The 19,258-nt window shown below is 37.1% G+C and overlaps 1 protein-coding gene across 3 annotated transcripts; it reads right to left on the reverse strand.

Moving 5' to 3' along the window:
- Positions 1-6,957: 6,957 nt before the first annotated feature.
- On the reverse strand, positions 6,958-10,684 carry LOC145585202 (protein WHAT'S THIS FACTOR 1 homolog, chloroplastic-like). 3 transcript variants are annotated; one of them, XM_081641927.1, is made up of 3 exons: positions 8,165-10,684; positions 7,461-7,573; positions 6,958-7,264 (listed from the first exon to the last, which is right to left on the reverse strand). In XM_081641927.1, exon 1 carries the CDS (start codon positions 10,622-10,624, stop codon positions 9,278-9,280), a length of 1,347 nt encoding a protein of 448 aa, XP_081498053.1. In that variant the 5' UTR covers positions 10,625-10,684; the 3' UTR covers positions 6,958-7,264; positions 7,461-7,573; positions 8,165-9,277. The 3 variants fall into 3 exon arrangements, with proteins under 3 accessions (XP_081498053.1, XP_081498054.1, XP_081498055.1); XM_081641928.1 differs by having other exon boundaries at positions 6,962-7,264; positions 9,221-10,684; XM_081641929.1 differs by lacking the exon at positions 7,461-7,573 and having other exon boundaries at positions 6,962-7,264; positions 9,221-10,684.
- Positions 10,685-19,258: the final 8,574 nt, after the last annotated feature.

Raw genomic sequence — 19,258 nt, forward strand, 5'->3', positions numbered from 1 at the left:
CCTTTTAACTTTGTCTCATGTGATTTTTTGGGTTAGAGTGCTTCTTCTCTCCCCCTCATATGGACCTAGGCTTGGCCTAGTGAAGTTTTAGCCATTTAGGGTCCCATATCGTGGGCTTGGCTCTAATACCGTGTTAAATACGAGTCTAGGTCGCACCCGTAACCAAGAGAGAGAGTCCACTTTATAAGACCAAAGGTGGTTTCATCCCAAAACCATACAATAATAGGAAGAGTAGCCCCATAGCCTTATAAAGTGATTAAATCTTTCTTCATCAATTAATATAGGACATTTACATGTGGTTGTAACTTGGGGGTCTATTCTTCAACACACCTTTTTATATTAGTGGCTTCCCAATTACGCATTGTGATCACTCCATTAATCCATTTCATTTATTAATGATATGGAAAAACTACAAACAAAAAAAAAAAAAAAAAAGATTATATTTAATATGACCACGATACATAAATTTGCGCAGTTGCATAGTTGATAACTAGTACTCCCTCCGTCCCTTATTGATAGTCGCTTATAGCCAATTTTAAGTCCCAAAATGATAGTCCCATTTGTTTTTTTCAATTACCATTAGTATTAATTTTTTACCAAAATTCTCTTCAATTTGCAATAATATTTTGTGCAAATTTAACTTTTCCATATAAATTTTGCTTTTCCATATACTTTTATTACTTTTTTTCTCTACTTTTTTGCATACCCAATGTAAATTTATCTTTCCAATATACTTTATTACTTCTTGTTTATGTTTATTAATTCCCGTAAAAATTGCCCATAAGAGACGGAGGGTGTAATTAAATGCATCACTAATAAAACAAAGTTGCTAACTACTAAGTTGACTAATATTTTTTTTTTGAAGGAAAGTTGACTAATATTTTATTAATATATACATTAGCTAATAAGAAAAATTACATTATACAAGTATTAATAATTCCTTAAATTCAATTTTTAATTGAAGAATAAAATAACTATATCAATTAGTTTTGTGAAATGAATAAATGGTTTAGATTTACTACTAAAAATACATGGTTATGAATTACTTGTATGATTGAAATTTTATACTCCGTATTAGTTACAATATGTCAATATGCTTAAGTAGTTTGTTTAATGCACAACCTAATTAATACCCTATTGTCTTTTTTTAATTTAACAATATATATTCTTCCATTTGTAATATGTTCACTAGGCCAACTTTTTTATTTCACGTATGTATATTATAATCGGAAATCACTTCTTCTTTTTTTATTTTATTATTATTATTATTATTATTTATTTATTTATTTATTTATTTTTTTTTTTAATTTCACCTAATGCAAGCTGGTTGATTACTATGATTAGAAATATAATTACAATTCATTAACTAGCTTAATTAGTAGGTACAAATGGGTTAACAAAAAGTAAGTGTTCTATTGCATCATTTTTTACCCACTCCATTATTGAAATAAACTTTTATTTATCCGTACTTGAATAGTTTTAAAGGATTTAAACAACTCAATTGGAATGATTAGAAATGTTCTTATAGAAATATTATTGAGTTTTTAAGATGTACTAATATAAATCATCAATACTAAAACAATAATAATAATGATAAAAAAAATAAAATTATATATATAATATACGTATACATTTTACAAAAAATGTTTATATTGAGAAAAATTATTGCAGTAATTAAATGGATAGATACATAGATAGTTAAAAAAATTGGGGTGATTAAACGTAAATCTATTGTATACAACTAATATACAAGACCTAATTTTACCGTAGCATTTAAAAATCATTTATATTGGATGGTCCAAAAGAAGGAAGATATGTACGGAGTAGATAAATCAAGCCAAGCTTGGTCTAGTAAAAAGGAGAGTACCTTCCAACCATGAGGTTGGAGGTTCAATTCCCACTAGTGACAATTTGATAGAGTTGGATTCCCTTATCTTCCCCCCACTCTTCCAAATTATTTAGCCCACTAACCTGGATCAGGAGGACCTGTGAGAGATTTCGATTCGATAGGGCCCTTCTCCTTACTAAACCAAAAAAAAATGTACCGAATAGATAATTTGAAAGAAGATTTTGTGTCAAAAGCATGTGCACTTCCCTTGATTTACCACTTGGTGATTTTAATTATAAAAAAAGCAACCCAATTCTATTTTGTCTTGGTCGTAGAAGTTAAAGTCAGCAAATTCCATAAACAAAAAAAAAAATCCCAAATTACTGGAAACTTCTTTAATTTTTTTTTTTTAATTTCTTTAATTATCTCATCAAATTGCACGGTATCAACCAATTAGGTGTACCTTCCCTCAAAAAAAAAAAAAAAAAAAAAAAAACCAATTAGGTGTACCAATGAAGTCTAAACATTGGTAATTTAGACATTTAGTATACTTAACAAATTAACAAGTATACATGCATGATTTTTTAATTGTTGCTTTCTTTCATTTGGTTTAATTAATTGACACTTTTGACTACTTTTTGGATATAGTCGGTTTATTTTTCAATTTTATTTTCTTACCTTCATTTGTGGGAATTTTTCCAAGCACTACATGTCTACAACTTCCTATTCATATTAGTTGACCTACTAGTACTATGATTTTTTAATTAATTAATTTATTTAATTCAGGTTATATAATTTAAAAGATCATCTTGTGATGAATATTTTGGTCGGTGATTTACTTTTGTCCAACTTTGAAAGAGGGGAAAAATTTCAACTATTGTCACACAATCAAACCCACACACTCACATATTACTGGTGACTCAAGTAGTTAGAGTTTCCTCTCGATTCTAGGAGATGTTGAAATCGATTCTCACCCCGTCTTTGTGGCTTTCTAAAAAAAAAAAAAAAATACTTACTAGTAATACTCCATCCTATCCGTTCATTAATATTGTTGGTTTTATTAGATTATTTTACCATTTTAATGTATATATTTATGAGTAACAATAGTAAAATTGTGCATATGTGATAATTTAAAAAAAAATTAATATTTTCAAAATGAGATAAAAAAAAAGTAAAATTTGTTCAGAAAAACCTTTTACAGAGAACATTTTGTTCAGAAAAACCTTTTAAAATTTCTTTGGCCAGGAGAAACCTGTTTAAATTTTTTTTTTCAAGACAGCCAAGTAAGACTTTTCAACATTGACTCACACTTTTCTGGCGTTGACCCCCCCTTTTCCCCTCATGTGTGATTCACGTGACTCTTAAATCTCTTATCACAACCCCTTTTTCCTAATTAGGGATGACGGTGGGTCAGGTTAAATGGGAGACCCGCCCCATCCCCGCCCAAGTGGGGCGGGGATGGAAGGAGGTTTGGCGGGTGATGGGGTGGGGATGGGTATAAAATGTGTACCCGCCATAGGTAATGGGGCTGGTATGGATTTTAGAGTAGACCCGCCCCATACCCACCTTATACTCGCACCATATTTCTTATAGAGGAGTTTAGAATTTATGAAACTTGATACCCCCTAAGACCCAATAAGTTTGAATAGTGAAAGTCCCAATTTTCTTAACCTAATTTGATATAATTGTCATTAATGTGATACAATAGAGCATCATGGCAATGGGTTTGGGACGATTTTAGGGCGGGTATGAGGTGGGTATGAATATCCAAGTGGGTGATGGGGCGGGGATGGATTCTATCTTGTACCCGGTGGGGCGGGTATGGATGTGGATATTGTACCCGCCACGGGTGGTGGGGCAAGGATGGGTATAAGATTTTTAAGCGAGTATGGGTATGGAGGTACCATCATCCGCATCCGACCCGCCCCATTGTCATCCCTATTCCTAATTCCACTCCCTTTTCACTCCAATTACACACTCTCTCTCCTGCTCTTTCTCTCTTCTCTCTGTGAACAAGCATCGAGACAATTAATCCCCTCTCTGCCATTGTTGCAACATCATCAATGAAGAGGTGAAGCTGCATTATTCAATTTACAACAACCCAAAAACAAGATAGCTACACTCGCACCACAAATCAACTCCTCAAACCATAATTGCTGCATAGTTGAGAAAGTTTAAAAAGTGGGGGGGGGACCCTAATTTCTAATCAACTTTCGAAACCTTGAGAGTTGGACAAATTAAGCACTTACCTTTGGTCAAAACTAGTTGGGAATGCCTTCAAATGCTTCGAATTCACTGGACTCCAACAATGGCTTGTTCACAGAGACGAGAGAAAGGTGAGAGAGCAAGAGAGAGAGTGTGTAATTGGAGGGAAAAGGGAGTGGAATTAGGAAAAGGGGGTGTGATTAAAGATTTAAGAGTCACGTGAGTCGCACATGAGGGGAGAAGGGGGGTCAACGCCGAAAAAGTGTGAGTCAACGTCGGAAAGTCTCACTTGGCTGTCTTGAACAAAAAAAAAAATTAAAACAGGTTTGTGTTGGCCAAAAAAATTTTAAGTTCACTTTAAAAGGTTTTTCTGAATAATTTTCCTAAAAAAATGATAATTGTAGGCAAAACTAACAAGTTTTTGTATGTTTTTTTTTCCTTAAATGTATTCTCAAATGAGACAAATATAAAAATTGAAAGAAAATACTCCGGGTATAACATAACACCTACGGACCTGCCTTAATGCCTAATACTTTTTCTTTTTGTATGACTCTTCTAATGTATTAAAAGTGTTGTAAAAAAAATTAAATAAAAAAGGCAAGCCTTATTACTACGTAATAAAATTCTTAGAATGAGAAAAAGAAGACGAGAAATGTGGGGTAGTCATAAAAAAAAAAGTACTCGTACCAATTAATACTCATATAATTGAGTAGTAAAGATGTAATAGACTACTAGGGTCAGTAAATTATTAAAAAATCCAAAATTTTGATTTGATTTTGATTGTTTGATTCGAGTTTTCTGGATACCCGGTTTGAAATCCATTTTCTAGGATACCAACTCAAATAGGTTTTTCCAAAATAGATATTGGATGTTTGAAGCTTAAATTTCCCTATCTTATAAAAAGTAAAAGATTGCTCTTATGAATAGTATACGGATTATTATACCCCTTAAAATGTTTGTTTACCTTATTACCCCCATATGTAATTTTGTAAGTTTCCTTACACTTTCTCATTGGGAAATTGTCCATACACTTTCTCATTGGGAAATTGTCCTTACATTTTCTTAATCATTTATGAGTTTTGAACTTTCTTCCTCCTTTCTCTGTTCACCTTCCTTGAAGTACTATTTTTTCTTAACCATTTATGAGCTTAGTTCTTCTTGTCTTGAAGTATTGATTACTCTTGAACATTTTTACTTTCTATTAATTTCTTCTCCATCTTTGTTCACCATCTCCATTGAAGTACATAATTCCACAATCCCAAAATTATATAAGAACAATTAAAATCAAAATTACTTAGTTTCCAATTGGTCATAATTGTCAAAAAAAAAAAAAAAAAAAAAAGAAGTCATATATTTATAGAATTAATATGCTTCTTAAAGTTTCAACCCTGCTATATATTGGATTGTAGTACTAATTTGTATAATTTTAAGAGCTTTCACATTTTTTTTATGTGAAAGATTTATTTGATTATTATCTACAAGTTTCCATTTGCTATTAATTTCAAGTTATAATACTTATTACCAAATATAAGTGGTACTGTTAAACTCATTTGCAATTGTATTGTATTTTAAGAGGAGGCAAATGAGGGGCTTTAGCAAGGATGTGGTGTGTTAATCGAATGTGGGTACATGAAAATGAGATTAATTGCCAGAAAGTTGAATAGTGAATGATAATAAGAAGAATGACGAACTTGGCTATTTGCCTTTTTTTGTTCTATCTCACAATCTTTCTAGCAATTTTATCTCGGCTTGATGACTCCATTAAATAGATGAATTTGAAAGACCCATCAATTAATTAGAAATTAAAAAAAAATAGAATAATAAAGTTTAAATTTTTTTATATTTAATGGGGGTTATGATTTAATTACATGACAATATTAGTCACTGGACATCTAAAGATTGTTGCTTTATGTGGGCGTTTTTTTTTCTTTATTTTGTGAAGGTCTAAATTAAATTAACAACTTACTCATAATTGTGTTTAAAGGATATTGAGACTAATAAATTTTTTTTTATGATTGTGCCGAAATAGATGTATTAGGAAGAACAAAAACCAAACTGACTCCGGTGAAAAGAGGAAGAAAGTAAGAAGGAATTCAAGGGAATTATCAAGGGTGGACAAAAAGGCTACTAGTGGAGCTGCATAGAGCTAATTTTACTCAAAGCTAAATTCCTAGAAGCATTTTATGTGAGTTCATTTTCTACTGATTTATTAACTTTTGAGTATTGTTAAATCATGTGTAATTAACTTCATGTGAAGTTCAAACACAAGCCTAGAAAAATTAAGCCGAAAGGGCTGACCACCCCGCGCGCAACGCGCGCGTTGGCTGCCCTAATTTATAAGAAAACCTATAAACCTAATGTACCGATGCTCTATTGCTCTAGTGTATTATATCTTAAATGTGTATGAGAACAAAATTATAGATAACGTAACAATGTACCCGTCAAAAAAAAAAAAAATGTATACCTTTTTTAAGAAGTAGAGTATTTGATTTATTTGGTGTATAAATTATAAGTGTACTTAAAATAAATTCCGTGTGTTAATAATAGTAAATGTTGGAAAATATTAGAGCGAAAGCTAAGAATAGACTATTCACTATTTATGTTCTCCAATAAATGCACATATTTTCAACATGTAGTCCAAAGGTACAAGAACCCACAACTTTGTTCAGATTGGCCCATGTATCGGGCCCGCTTTTCATGGGCTATTCCTATTATTGGTGCTTTTATTTTGGTAGAAATAATTGGTGCCTTTAAAATTACTACATCCGTTACATATTAGTTGTAACTTTGGAATATTTTATGTCTCACAAATAATACACCAAAGTTGCAACTAATATGTAACAGATGTAGTAGTTTAAATTGGCTTCCTATCCAAAGCTCAATTATGTCGATTTCTTTTTCTTTGGGTAATATCACACGGAGAGTTACACAGGTTCTTTTGATCGGATGTAATAAATTTCACGTAAAAATTGTTTACAATGATTTATGTTTAACAAGAAAGCAGAGCAAATTGTGACTATGGCCTCAGCTGGTGTTGGTTAATTCGGAAATCGTGATGCAACAAGGGGCAAAGTTTACTCATCTTTCTCTGGTGCTAGGCCTGCTGATAGTTGTCTCAGTCCTCAGGGGCAATGTGTAAAGCCTTCAAACTCTGATCTTCTGCTTGAATATTTAACTCCAAATCTGGTGGTTCAAACATCAACATCGAGGACAACGGCATACACATGGTTCCTGCATAAATGAAGGTATGCCAATCAATCAATTTTCAACTCCAACATGCGTCGAATTTAATGCTAGGCCTTTAAAGACAAACGCATAAGCCAGAGCAAGGTACAGAAACTCCACGAGTCCCAAGTTAATTCCCGAAAAATCCATTCGGTTTTCCAAGAAGACAAATCATAAGTTGATTCATGGAGGTTCATAATACCTGATGGCTGATGCTGCTGCTAGGTTTTGCCAATTTGTCAATTGGCCGTGATATTCATGGAATTGAATACTGCATAGAAAACAACTTTATAAACCATCCATGCCATCAATTTTCTGTCAGCAGAATTACAAGTGAATGTTACAAGCTGGTTTGAGTTCATAAGGAAACACATAGTATGATAGTTATACAATAAACTAGTATCATAATGAAGTTGACAGAACAAGGAAAGGTGCACTAAATGCATCATTTTAAAACAAAAAATTACCAATGATATTAGCCTGTTAATATTTGACCTCTCTGATGAAGAATAAATTTAAAGAGCTGCCAAGTTGAAATAGATTTTGAATTCGGCTTTTTCTAAATAATTATTAACAATAATGTTGGGAAAAAAATTGAAAGATGAACATGTACATAGAGTAGATAGTAAGCAATTAATTACTCCATAGTATACAATTCAGAGACGAAAAGGTTCCCCATCAATAAGATCAATATCAGACATAGTTAAGTCAAGAATAATATATGTGAAAGCAGGAATGACAAGATAAGAACATATGGGATGCTTAGCAAGTTTAAGGCAAAAGTGGTCACCCATTCATCCATTCACATGATGGAAGCATCCTCAAACTACTTGTTTAGACATTAGGTAGTGACAGATGATGAGTATAAGCAAACAAAAAATAAGGAAAGCGATAAGGCGTTCTCACTTCAAGGGTGAAAAAATGTGGGCTCTGGCTTTGCATAGCACTTCGTACATGATTTATCAAAGCAAATTTGCAAACCTTTGAATTAGGAGAAATGACAGCACGTCCAGGTATCAAGAAGGGATATCAATCAGAAGAACTCCTGCAAACTAGCCAACCTTACTTAAAGATATGAGGGGGTAAAAAAAAAAACAGAAAAATGGGAAAACGTCCTGATGCAATCATGAAGAAACCGTGTCAAGAAAGAAGGAGATTGTTAGTTTCCAAGATATCTATGGTAAACTGCAAAATTATTTATCTTCAGAATTTATTAAGCATCACAGTTCAGTCCTCCAGAAAGGTTACATATATAAGGTTTATTTTCTCTACAGCCTATTTCCTCAACAACTATTGCTGGTATTAGGTGCAGTTTGTAAAAGAGAAGAGAAGAGGTGCTAAGGTCAGTTATAGCCACATGAATTGCAAACTATTACCAGAACTATACAGCCAAGTATACACGCAGACAAGTTCAAAAATTAAGTTTTCTGGAGAGAGTAAAAATTCAAACTTTAGACAACTGAGGTGGGTTTTCATCAAAATATATCTCCGGTATTTGGAAACAGATACAAGGCAGTTGCAGAAAAGGTGAGACAAATTTTATCGGACCAATGAATATAAAAAAGAACTTATGAAGAGGAATGCATAGCAAAAGAACTCCTTCAAGCTACAACTATTCCACCGAAAATAAATTTTGTCCAGTCATATGCTAAGACTGTTAGCTGGTTGTAATTTGCAAAGTAGATTTAACGAATCAAGAAAAATACTTATTGACGTAGGTATAAGGTGAAATGAGAGTATAACATATCATCAGACTTCCCTCAAAAATTATATGGTACATAGACTACATACCATCACAGCAATATACATATACATATATATCTCCAATGAGCCACCTAATTAAACTCTAAAGCCAATTATAGCACTCGAACACTGTTACAGACTTACAGAAAATGCAACACAGCTAAAATAATAAAATTTGATGTAAAAAATTGCTATAGTTCAAACTTCAAAAAGTCTTACAGTAATATTAGGCATGCAGCCGAGAAGCATCCATGGTAAATAATGACAGGATTATGGTTAAGCATCCTTATAAGCACTAGAAACTTCCTCAATATCCATCTCAGCATCATTTGCAAGCACATCATCATATAAACCATCCAATGTACTCTCTTGCTCTAAGTTCACTTGGAGTCTCTCATCATCAGAATCACTCTTGAACAAGTTTTCATCCTCAATATCAGAAAACTCGTCAAAAGAGGCAGCCTTCTTCTTCTTCCCTCTATGACCAATCAGATTCATAACCTTTTCCTTCCAAAGAACCAAGGGGCATTTCTCAATCAACTCCGGCCCATTATATGCCTCATTCAAAAACACATGAAACCGCTTCCCTCTCTCTGAAACATAAAATATACCAAAATGCTTCAACAACAACCTCATCAACTTCTGTGGCATCACAAGCTCACGTCGAAAATGAGTTAAATGGTCAGTAACCAGCCGCTTCTCAAGTGTAAAACTAAGCAACTCATGCATAACCGCAACTGCTCGTTTATCAAATTCTTGTGATCCGGCTGCAAGCCTTCGAGCATCAGCATAAGGGGATAAATATTCCCTCTTCTGAAAATGCTCCAATGTCCCACCAAACCTAAACAACTTCTTAAAATTCGGCGGAAACTTCGTTGGAAATGCCAATGAAAGCTTCCCTGGAGAATGCAAATTCAACTCATCCCCACTAAAATTCTTCCCTCTTTTCTCCAATTCAGTAATTGCCCACTCATTTTTCCAATTTACCAACTCTAAAAACTCATGATCAACACCCCCATCATCTGCCTCAACCTTAACTAACCTAAAAAGATCAGGATATTTATGCACCCAATTGTTCCTAAAATCAAATGGCAACCCAAAATCCCTCCTAAAATGAGCAATCTTATCAACCCGAATTCGCTTATCAATCGACATCATCAAAATCCTAGTAACATACTCAGCTAATTTATCACTATGTGCTTCAATTTCTCTCTCCTCTTCCTCAAGCAAATCCTCAGCTTCTGGGGTCATTCCAACCCACAAAGTCCCTTTTCTATCCTTATATAAATCAAACAATTTCGGCGATTTTCGAAGAAAATCAGATAATTTATGGGGTTTAGGGAGGTTAATTTGACGGCGTTCTTGTTCAAGATAACGAATTGAAATTACATGTTCAGGTTCAGATTTGATTACCTCCATTAAATGATGGATTTTGGAGAAAATTTTCCATCTTTCTGTGACGATTTCAAGGTCGTGAACTCGCTTCTTCTTGCTCCTGTCTTGTACTCTTTTGCTTGTTGTCATTTGACGATTTTGGTGGGTATTTGATGAATTGAGGATATTGTAAGAAATTTCATGAAATTTTTTGGTGGGTTTGAGTTTTTGGATTAATTTCATTGACATTTTTGAATGAAAGTATGCAAAAATTTCTTTTTTTTTGTCTCTTTGAGAGGGTTTAAGGGTGCAGGGTTTGAGTTTGGAGGATAAAGAGGTTAAGCAGAACTGAAATGAACTTAACCGAACCGAATATTTGATGAGAGAAGGAAATTAAGAATTGAAGTGAACTGAATTGAAAATAAGTTGAAGAGAACAGGCCCTAACATGGAACTTTTATATGGGGGCGGAATTGTCAATTTGTATGCTTGACTAGGGTATAAACGTCAACACAAAGTTTGGTAGATAACGTTAATTCCTCCTTCCAACTTCATCTGCTCGACTTCAACTTCCCCCATGCTCCATTCACAAACAATTAAACATCTCTATATCAATTTATCACTCCTTCATCACTTTTAAAACTGAAACCTTCAATGATCAGCTACAATGGTTAACCCCAAAGATGAGGCAAATCCCTAGTTTTCCTACCCTTTGGGGTTAACCATATCATTTGTTTTACCCTTTATTCTTAGGGATTTCTTTAATTTCGATATGGTGGCGGTGGATATGGTTGAGCAATTTCAATGGAGGACGAAAGCTTGAGCATCTTTAATGGAGGATAAAAGCACGAGAAGATGAAAGCTGAGTTTTTTATTCCCAAATTCTAGACCAAACGTGATTATGAGACCTTGCTTGCAAAAAATAAAACATTAAAATAATACAAACCCCCTCTCATATTTACAAAAATGCCACCATATTAACATTGTATGTTATAATGTTAATATGCCATATTAACCGAGACTCACTCGAACTGCAGGAGCATCGCCATCCAGTGTATATGCCTAAATGGTAAATTAGGGTAATTTTGTCATTTTAGCCAATAAAAGAGGGTAATTTTGTCATATTCTTAGCCAACAAAAGAGGGGTAATTTTGCCATTTTATATAATAAATGGGGATAGTTTTGCCATTTTATATATTAAAAAAAAAAAAAAAAAAAGTGGGTTGATTTACAAATTTTGTAAATAAGCAAAGTTAAGCATAAATATGGCCAAATAGACTCAGTTTCATTCAATAAAAATAAATTAAAATAAAAAACAAAGGAAAATTGGAAACTAATAATCTCACTTTTGCCTTTTCTTCACAAAACAATCCCACCTTTTCGTATTCCCACAATAATCCCACCTTATACTCTCATCTTCTTAAAACAGGCCTTTTGACCTATAATTTGCTAAACAAGTTTTTTTTTTTTTTTTTTTTTTCAACCTCAAGTCTCACTTCTTCAAGCTTGTTCCATAGCCACCACCCATACCAACTCCCTTCCATAGCCACTACCACACAACATTTCACAGTGTTAGAATCCAACCCCTTTCTTATGTATTTTTCTCCCTTTTTACTTGTATTTTCCTTATGTAATGTCTTTTAAGTCTTTCTTTTTGCTTTATAGGCTCTAGGTAGAATTATTGTGTTACTGTCGTTGTAGTGTTCACTAGTAATTCTCAATGTATTCAATATAAATCTCTTTAGGGAGCGAATGGTTAATAAATCAAAGCTCCCTATCCCGTTGCTATTGCTTTAAGACTTGTGTGTTTTTTTAAGCCTTTATAGATATTGTGTTTGCCTTACTTTAAAGCATCCCCACCAAACCAAGAGACCCTCAAAAGACGCCTTTAACTTCTCGGTTCCGCTTATGCCCGCTTCGAAGTATCGGCCGTCACAAGCCCCGACTCCGCACCCGTCGTTGACGTGTGCTTTCTTGAGATACCTTTGGTCCATGTTGCTGTGTGCTCACGAACCTCTCTCGTTCTAGGCTTGCGTCCTTGTCGCCAATAGACAAGAGCGCGCCACACGATCCGGTGTCAGAACACTCGGACCGTGACAGTTGGTATCAGAGCCAGGTTTTCCATAGAGATGGCAGAAGACGAGATGCCTGAGTATACGTGGGAAGAAAGACTTGCTTGGCTTGAAGGCAAGTCAGAACAGTGGGCTATGCTCGAAGAAAGGTTGTCCAAACTCGAAAATATTGTGATAAAACAAGCCGAACAAATGGAGAGGCTTGCATCAACGGTGGATGGGTTGACGGAGCAACTCAACTTTGTGCAAGGCTTTAGCTGATGAAGCACAAGATAAATGTGCAACCCTAATGCTTGCCCAGAGAGGGCTCGAGGGAAGTGGAGGTGCCAAGATAAAACCTCCTAAACCCCGGACCTTTAATGGCAATAGAGATTCAAAGGAAGTCGATAACTTCATCTTCGACATGGAGCAATACTTCCGCATATGTAAATTGGAGAACGAGCTAAAGGTTGATACCGCCACAATGTATTTGGTGGATGATGCAAAGCTTTGGTGGCGCACCAAGTACGCCGACATCCAAGCTAAGAGGACGTCGGTAGATAATTGGGAGGATCTAAAGAAAGAACTTATGGCCCAATTTTATCCCGAGAATACTGAGTTTGTTGCTCGCACCAAGCTCGCCGCTCTGCAATATAAGAGTTCCATTCGGGAGTGTGTCAAAGAATTTTCCGCATGCATGTTGGAGATCCACAACATGTCTGAGGAAAATCGCTTATTCAATTTTGTGCGTGGTCTGAAGGAGTGGGTCCAAAGAGAAATTTGGCGCAAGAAGATTGATACTTTATCGGGAGCCATCGCTGCAGCTGAAAGGCTGATGGACTACTCGTCAGAGAAAGGGCAAGGTATGAAGAAAGGGAATAATGGACTAGCACCGAACCCTCCTAGAAACTCGGGATATGGTTCTCAAGTAAGCTCCAACAACTCGAACAATAAATACAACAAGAGTGGGGGAGAAGACTCCCGGAAGAGTGGATCTTCTTCCTTCTCTAGTAGAGGAAGCACCCCTAGTTCATCCTCGACAGCCAAGCCATTGACGTGCATCCTTTGTCGAGGACCGCACAAGTGGTTTGAGTGTCGGCACAAGGGAGAAATTGACAATCTCCAAAAGAAACTGTCCTCTATGTCATTAGAAGTGGTCGAGCTTGAAGAAGCCGATGAGATGGAACCCAGGGAAGGAGAACCTTCAAGACTGGGTGCCATTTATATGATGTGTGATATGGAGAGAGAGGCCTATGAAGGCCAATCCAAGAACACTGAGTTGATGTATGTGAATGTGTTGGTAAACGGAAGGGAAGTTCGGGCAATGGTGGACACAGGTGCTACCCACAATTTCATTTCAGAAAAGGAGGCAAAAAAACCGGGGTTGAAGCTACTACAAGAAGGAGGTATTATGAAAGCGGCGAATTCAGCTGCCAAACCGATCCACGGCGTCGCCAAGGAGGTGATAATGAAGTTAGTTGATTGGAGCGGACAAGTGGACTTTACCGTTGCGCCAATGGATGAATTCAGCTTGGTGCTCGGCATGGACTTCTTACAATCTAGTAAGGAAGTTCCGATGCCGCACCTCAGATCTATACTTGTGCTTGGGTAGCAATCATGTCTCCTCATAACCTGCAATCCGAGAAAAGGGCCGAAGGGCCCCCTCCTTTCAGCAATGCAATTAGAGAAGGGGTTGAAGAGGAACGAGTCCACGTTCCTCGCAACCCTTTCCACCAAGGAAGATGAAGCAAGTGGAGACCTTCCTCCCACCCTTGCTGAGTTACTAACAGAATTCAAGGATCTTCTCCCGTAAGATCTATCAAAAGTTCTCCCACCTAGAAGAACGGTGGACTAAGAGATTGAGTTGGTGCCAAGGGCGAAACCCCCAGCACGAAGCCCCTATCGCATGGCTCCCCCGGAATTGGCTGAACTCCGGAGACAATTGGAGGATTTTCTAGATGAAGGCTTCATCCACCCATCAAAGGCTCCTTACGGGGCACCTGTACTCTTTCAGAAGAAACAAGATAGGAGTCTTCGATTGTGCATCGACTACCGAGCACTAAATAAGGTTACGGTGCGCAATCATTACCCCATTCCTTTGGTGGCGGATCTGTTCGATCAGTTAGGGGATGCAGTGTATTTCACCAAGCTAGACTTGAAGTCTGGCTACCACCAAATTCGCATTGCCGAAGGAGATGAACCAAAAACTGCTTGTGTGACGAGGTACGGGGCATTCGAATGGCTAGTCATGCCCTTCGGATTGACAAATGCACCCGCTACCTTCTGCACTCTGATGAAACAAGTATTCCGCGAATACTTAGATAAATTTGTGGTCGTGTACCTTGATGATATTGTTGTCTACAGCAAGAATTTTGAAGAGCACCTCGAGCACCTAAGATTGGTTTTCGAGAAGTTGAGAGAACATCACTTGTTTGTGAAACGAGAAAAGTGTGCCTTTGCGCGGGAAGAAGTCGGATTTCTTGGACACTTTGTGGGGAATGGTCGACTGAGGATGGACCCAAAGAAGATATGTGCTGTTCGCGATTGGCAAGACCCCAAGAAACCCTCCGAATTGCTATCCTTTCTGGGATTGGCGAACTATTATCAAAGATTTATTAAGGGGTACTCAGAGATCGCAAGTCCTCTCACCGACCTACTAAGGAAAGAAAGTCATTGGGAATAGTCAAGGCCACAGAAGGAAGCTTTCCAAAAGTTGAAGTAGGCAGTGGTGAAGGAGCCGATCCTTGTCCTTCCAGACATCACCAAACCATTTGTGGTCGAGACGTATGCTTCGGACTTTGCTCTAGGAGGAGTGCTCCTCCAAGAAAGTCACCCCATTGCATTTGAAAGCGGGAAGTTGAATAATGCTGAGAGAAGGTATGTGGCGCAGGAAAAGGAGTTATTAGCCATTGTGCACTGCCTAAGAGGATGGAAACACTACTTGTTCGGATCAAAGTTCACCGTCCGCACAGACAACTCCGCGGCGGGTCACTTTCTCACCCAACCCAAACTAACGGGGAAGCAAGCCTGATGGCAAGAGACCTTAGCCGACTTTGATGTGGAGTTCACTTATAGAACAGGATCAAGAAATAGAGTAGCTGATGCCCTGAGTAAGCGTGCTGATCTTGCCGCAATGTACAAGCTAGCACCAATGACCGCAAGCAATATTGCAACATCTGTTAGAGATCAAGTACGGGCTTATCTACCAGATGATCCGATGACAAAAGCGTTAATCAAGATGATTGAAGAAGGGAAGACCAGATGCTTTTGGATGGAGGATGGCCTCATTTTCACCAAAGGCACGAAGCTTTTTATCCCTAAATAGAAGGATTAAGGAAAATGTTGCTAAAGGAATGCCATGACACGCTATGGGCGGGTCACCCAGGGTGACAGAGAACCCTCAGTTTACTCGCGATGGGGTACTACTGGCCAGGAATGAAGGAAGATGTGATGAGCCACACAAAAACTTGCCTTGTGTGCCAACAAGATAAGGTCGACAAATAGAAGCCCGAGGGCCTCCTCGAACCACTTCTCGTGCCCACTCGACCTTGGGAGAGTGTTTCAATGGACTTCATTAGCGGCCTCCCGAAGGTGGATCAATTCTCCTCTATCATGGTGGTGATACACAAGTTCTCTAAATATGCCACATTCGTAGCCATGCAAAAGGCTTGTGGAGCTGAAGAGACGGCGTCGCTCTTCTTCAAACACATTGTGAAGTATTGGGGATTACCGAAGAGCATAGTGAGCGACAGGGATACTAGATTCACCAGCATATTTTGGTCTGAGCTATTCCAGATGATGGGGTCCGACCTCAACATGTCGTCAAGCCACCATCCGCAATTCGATGGACAGACGGAGAGATTTAATGGTTTACTTGAAGAATACTTACGTCACTTCGTAAGTGCCAACCAGAAAGATTGGGTGAGACTTATGGACGTAGCACAACTTTGCTTCAACGCTCATAGGAGCTCCTCTTCTAACAAAAGCCCCTTTGAGTTGATTATGGGTCAACAACCTCTTCTCCCGCACACAGTGGCAGACTGGGAGGGTAAAAGAAGTGTTCAGGCTCGAGATTTTACAAGAGAGTGGAAGCAAACACTGACATTGCTAAAGCCTACCTGGAGCGAGCGTCTCGTCGGATGAAGAAATGGGCTGATTAGAATAGAAGGCCAGTGGATTTTGTAGTTGGGGACATGGTGATGGTGAAGGTCCTCCCAGAACAGCTGAAATTCCTCAAAGGCAGAGATCGTCGATTGATACGAAAATACGAAGGCCCTATCCGCATCACTAAACGGATTGGGAGGAATGCGTACAAGGTTGAGCCACCTGCGTGGATGCGGATTCCCACGTTAGGCGTCTCAAACCCTATTATCCAGACCCCGAAGACAGCAACAGCAACATCAGCTACCAAGCCAACATCAGAACCAGGCCAAGAGCCACTCCTACAACAGAAGGCTGAAGCTGCTAGGATCTTTTAGAGCATGTTTTGTAAGTCGACGAGGACGTCGACGGCTTAAGTGGGGGAGGATGTTAGAATCTAACCCCTTTCTTATGTATTCTTCTCCCTTTTTACTTGTATTTTCCTTATGTAATGTCTTTTAAGTCTTTCTTTTTGCTTTCTAGGCTCTAGGTAGAATTATTATGTTACTGTCATTGTAGTGTTCACTAGTAATTCTCAATGTATTTAATATAAAGCTCTTTAGGGAGCGAATGGTTAATGAATCAAAGCTCCCTACCCCGTTGCTATTGCTTTAAGACTTGTGTGTTGTTTTAAGCCTTTATAGATATTATGCTTGCCTTGTTTTAAAGCATTCCCACCAAACCAAGAGACCCTCAAAAGACGCCTTCAACTTGTCAGTTCCGCTTGTGCCCGCTTCAAAGTATCGGCCGTCACAAGCCCCGACTCCGCACCCGTTGTTGACGTGTGCTTTCTTGAGATACCTTTGGTCCGTGTTGCTGTGTGCTCACGAACCTCTCTCGTTCTAGGCTTGCGTCCTTGTCGCCAATAGACAAGAGCACGCCGCACGATCCGGTGTCAAAACACTCGGACCGTGACACATAGCCACCACCACACCAACCCCCCTCTCCCCAACCACCTTGAAACTCCCTAACCCCTAAACCTGACCACCCATACCCTTAAATCTACCACCCCTTATCCGAAAACCGACCACCACAGCCACCCCCAAACTCGACCACCCACGAAGCCCCTAAGGCCCTCACATAATTAAACCTAAACCTAGAAAACTAAACCCAAAATTAAACCCAAACCCAGAATACTAAACACAAATCCCTAAATTAATCCCAAACCCAGAAAAATTAAAACCAAACGATGAGGGAGAAGCGGGTTTTGGGCAGTTTTGGTGTTAAGGAGGGGGATTTCAAGCGTGTTGGCGTTTTGGGAGGCGTTGTCGGTGGTTGGATGCAATGGGGTGTCTGTGGTGGCGTGTCGGGAAGGTAGTGGTGGTAGAGGTGGTGGCTGGGAATGCGGTGGTGGAGAGAAAGGAAAAATATTTTTTTTTAATTATAAAAATAAAAATTAGACCAATTAGAAGGTGACATGTGGCAAGTCACCTTCTAAAACAAGTTACCAATTTCACAAACCGGTAAAAGACCTGTTTTAAGAAGATAGGGGTATAAGGTGGCATTATTGTGGGAATACAAAAAGGTGGAATTGTTTTGAGAAGAAAAGGCAAAGGTGGGATTATGAGTTTCCAATTTTCCGAAAACAAATATAATTGAAAATCAATAAAAATATGTTTTAATCAGTAAAAATAATTTAATTTCAACAAAATTAAGGTGAAAAAAACATAGCCTAAGAGCAAGATTAGCCCTGAGTCTTAAGACTCCACATGACATCATTTTGAGTCTTAAGACAAGACTCTCTGTTTGATCTCATTTTTCTTGAGAAATCTTAACTAAGTCTTAAATTGAGTCTTGAAAATTCAAGACTTAACTTAAGACTTGAGTGTGCGCCCTATTTTATTTTATTTTTTATTATTACTAAAAGTAAAAAATAAAAATAAAAAAATATAATAATATATGGTATGAGAAGTATTAAGTGAATTTAAGGATAAAGATGTAAATCTGATCGAGTCTTAAAGAGTCTTAACATAATTATGAATTAAAAAAAAATCTAATAACTTATGTGACAATGAATTATAGTCTTAAGACAAGACTGCACTAATCTTACTCTAAGTAAATTTTCTCAAAAGAACATTAAATTTTAAACTTCTTTTACTAAAGAAAAAAATTAAAAAGAATCCCTTTTAAAAAATAAATAAATAAAATAATTATTTTATTTTTATATTTAACCATCTTTAAAATGAATTTTTTTTTTTTTTTTTTTTTTTTTTTTGTCTTCTTCTTAGCTGCAAACCGATCATTTTTGTTGCCCTTTTTCGCAATTCCAAACTTGATTTTTACATACGGAGTATTAATAACTAAGGGTCTGTTCACTTCAGCTTAATTTCAGTTCAGCTCCAATCAGTTCAATTCAGCTCCTAATTTTCTTCTCTCATAAAATATTCATTTCAGCTCTATTCAGTTCAATTCAGTTCAGCTCCAATCATTTCAGATCAGTTCAATTCCAATCAGCTCAATTCAACTCAGTAAATGTGAACAGGCCCTAAAAATATTAGTGACTAAAACTATATGACAAACATAAATTGAAAATTGTTGCAATAAAAAAAGTTGGACAACTTTCGTAGACGGCCATCATAAGAGAGGCACCATTGTCCATTGAACCACTAAATATTAAATACATAGCCGCTATTAGTGGTTTGATCAAAAGAGATCTACATATAAATAATTTAAACTTCTAGCTTCAAGATAGC

Source organism: Chenopodium album, chromosome 16 (assembly GCF_948465745.1).
Source record: "Chenopodium album chromosome 16, dcCheAlbu1.1, whole genome shotgun sequence".
Classification (NCBI taxonomy): Eukaryota; Viridiplantae; Streptophyta; class Magnoliopsida; order Caryophyllales; family Amaranthaceae; genus Chenopodium; species Chenopodium album.

Bases quoted from the DNA above. Each gene is read 5' to 3' on its own strand.
- LOC145585202 (XM_081641927.1), bottom strand. From the start codon at position 10,624: ATGTCAATGAAATTAATCCAAAAACTCAAACCCACCAAAAAATTTCAT.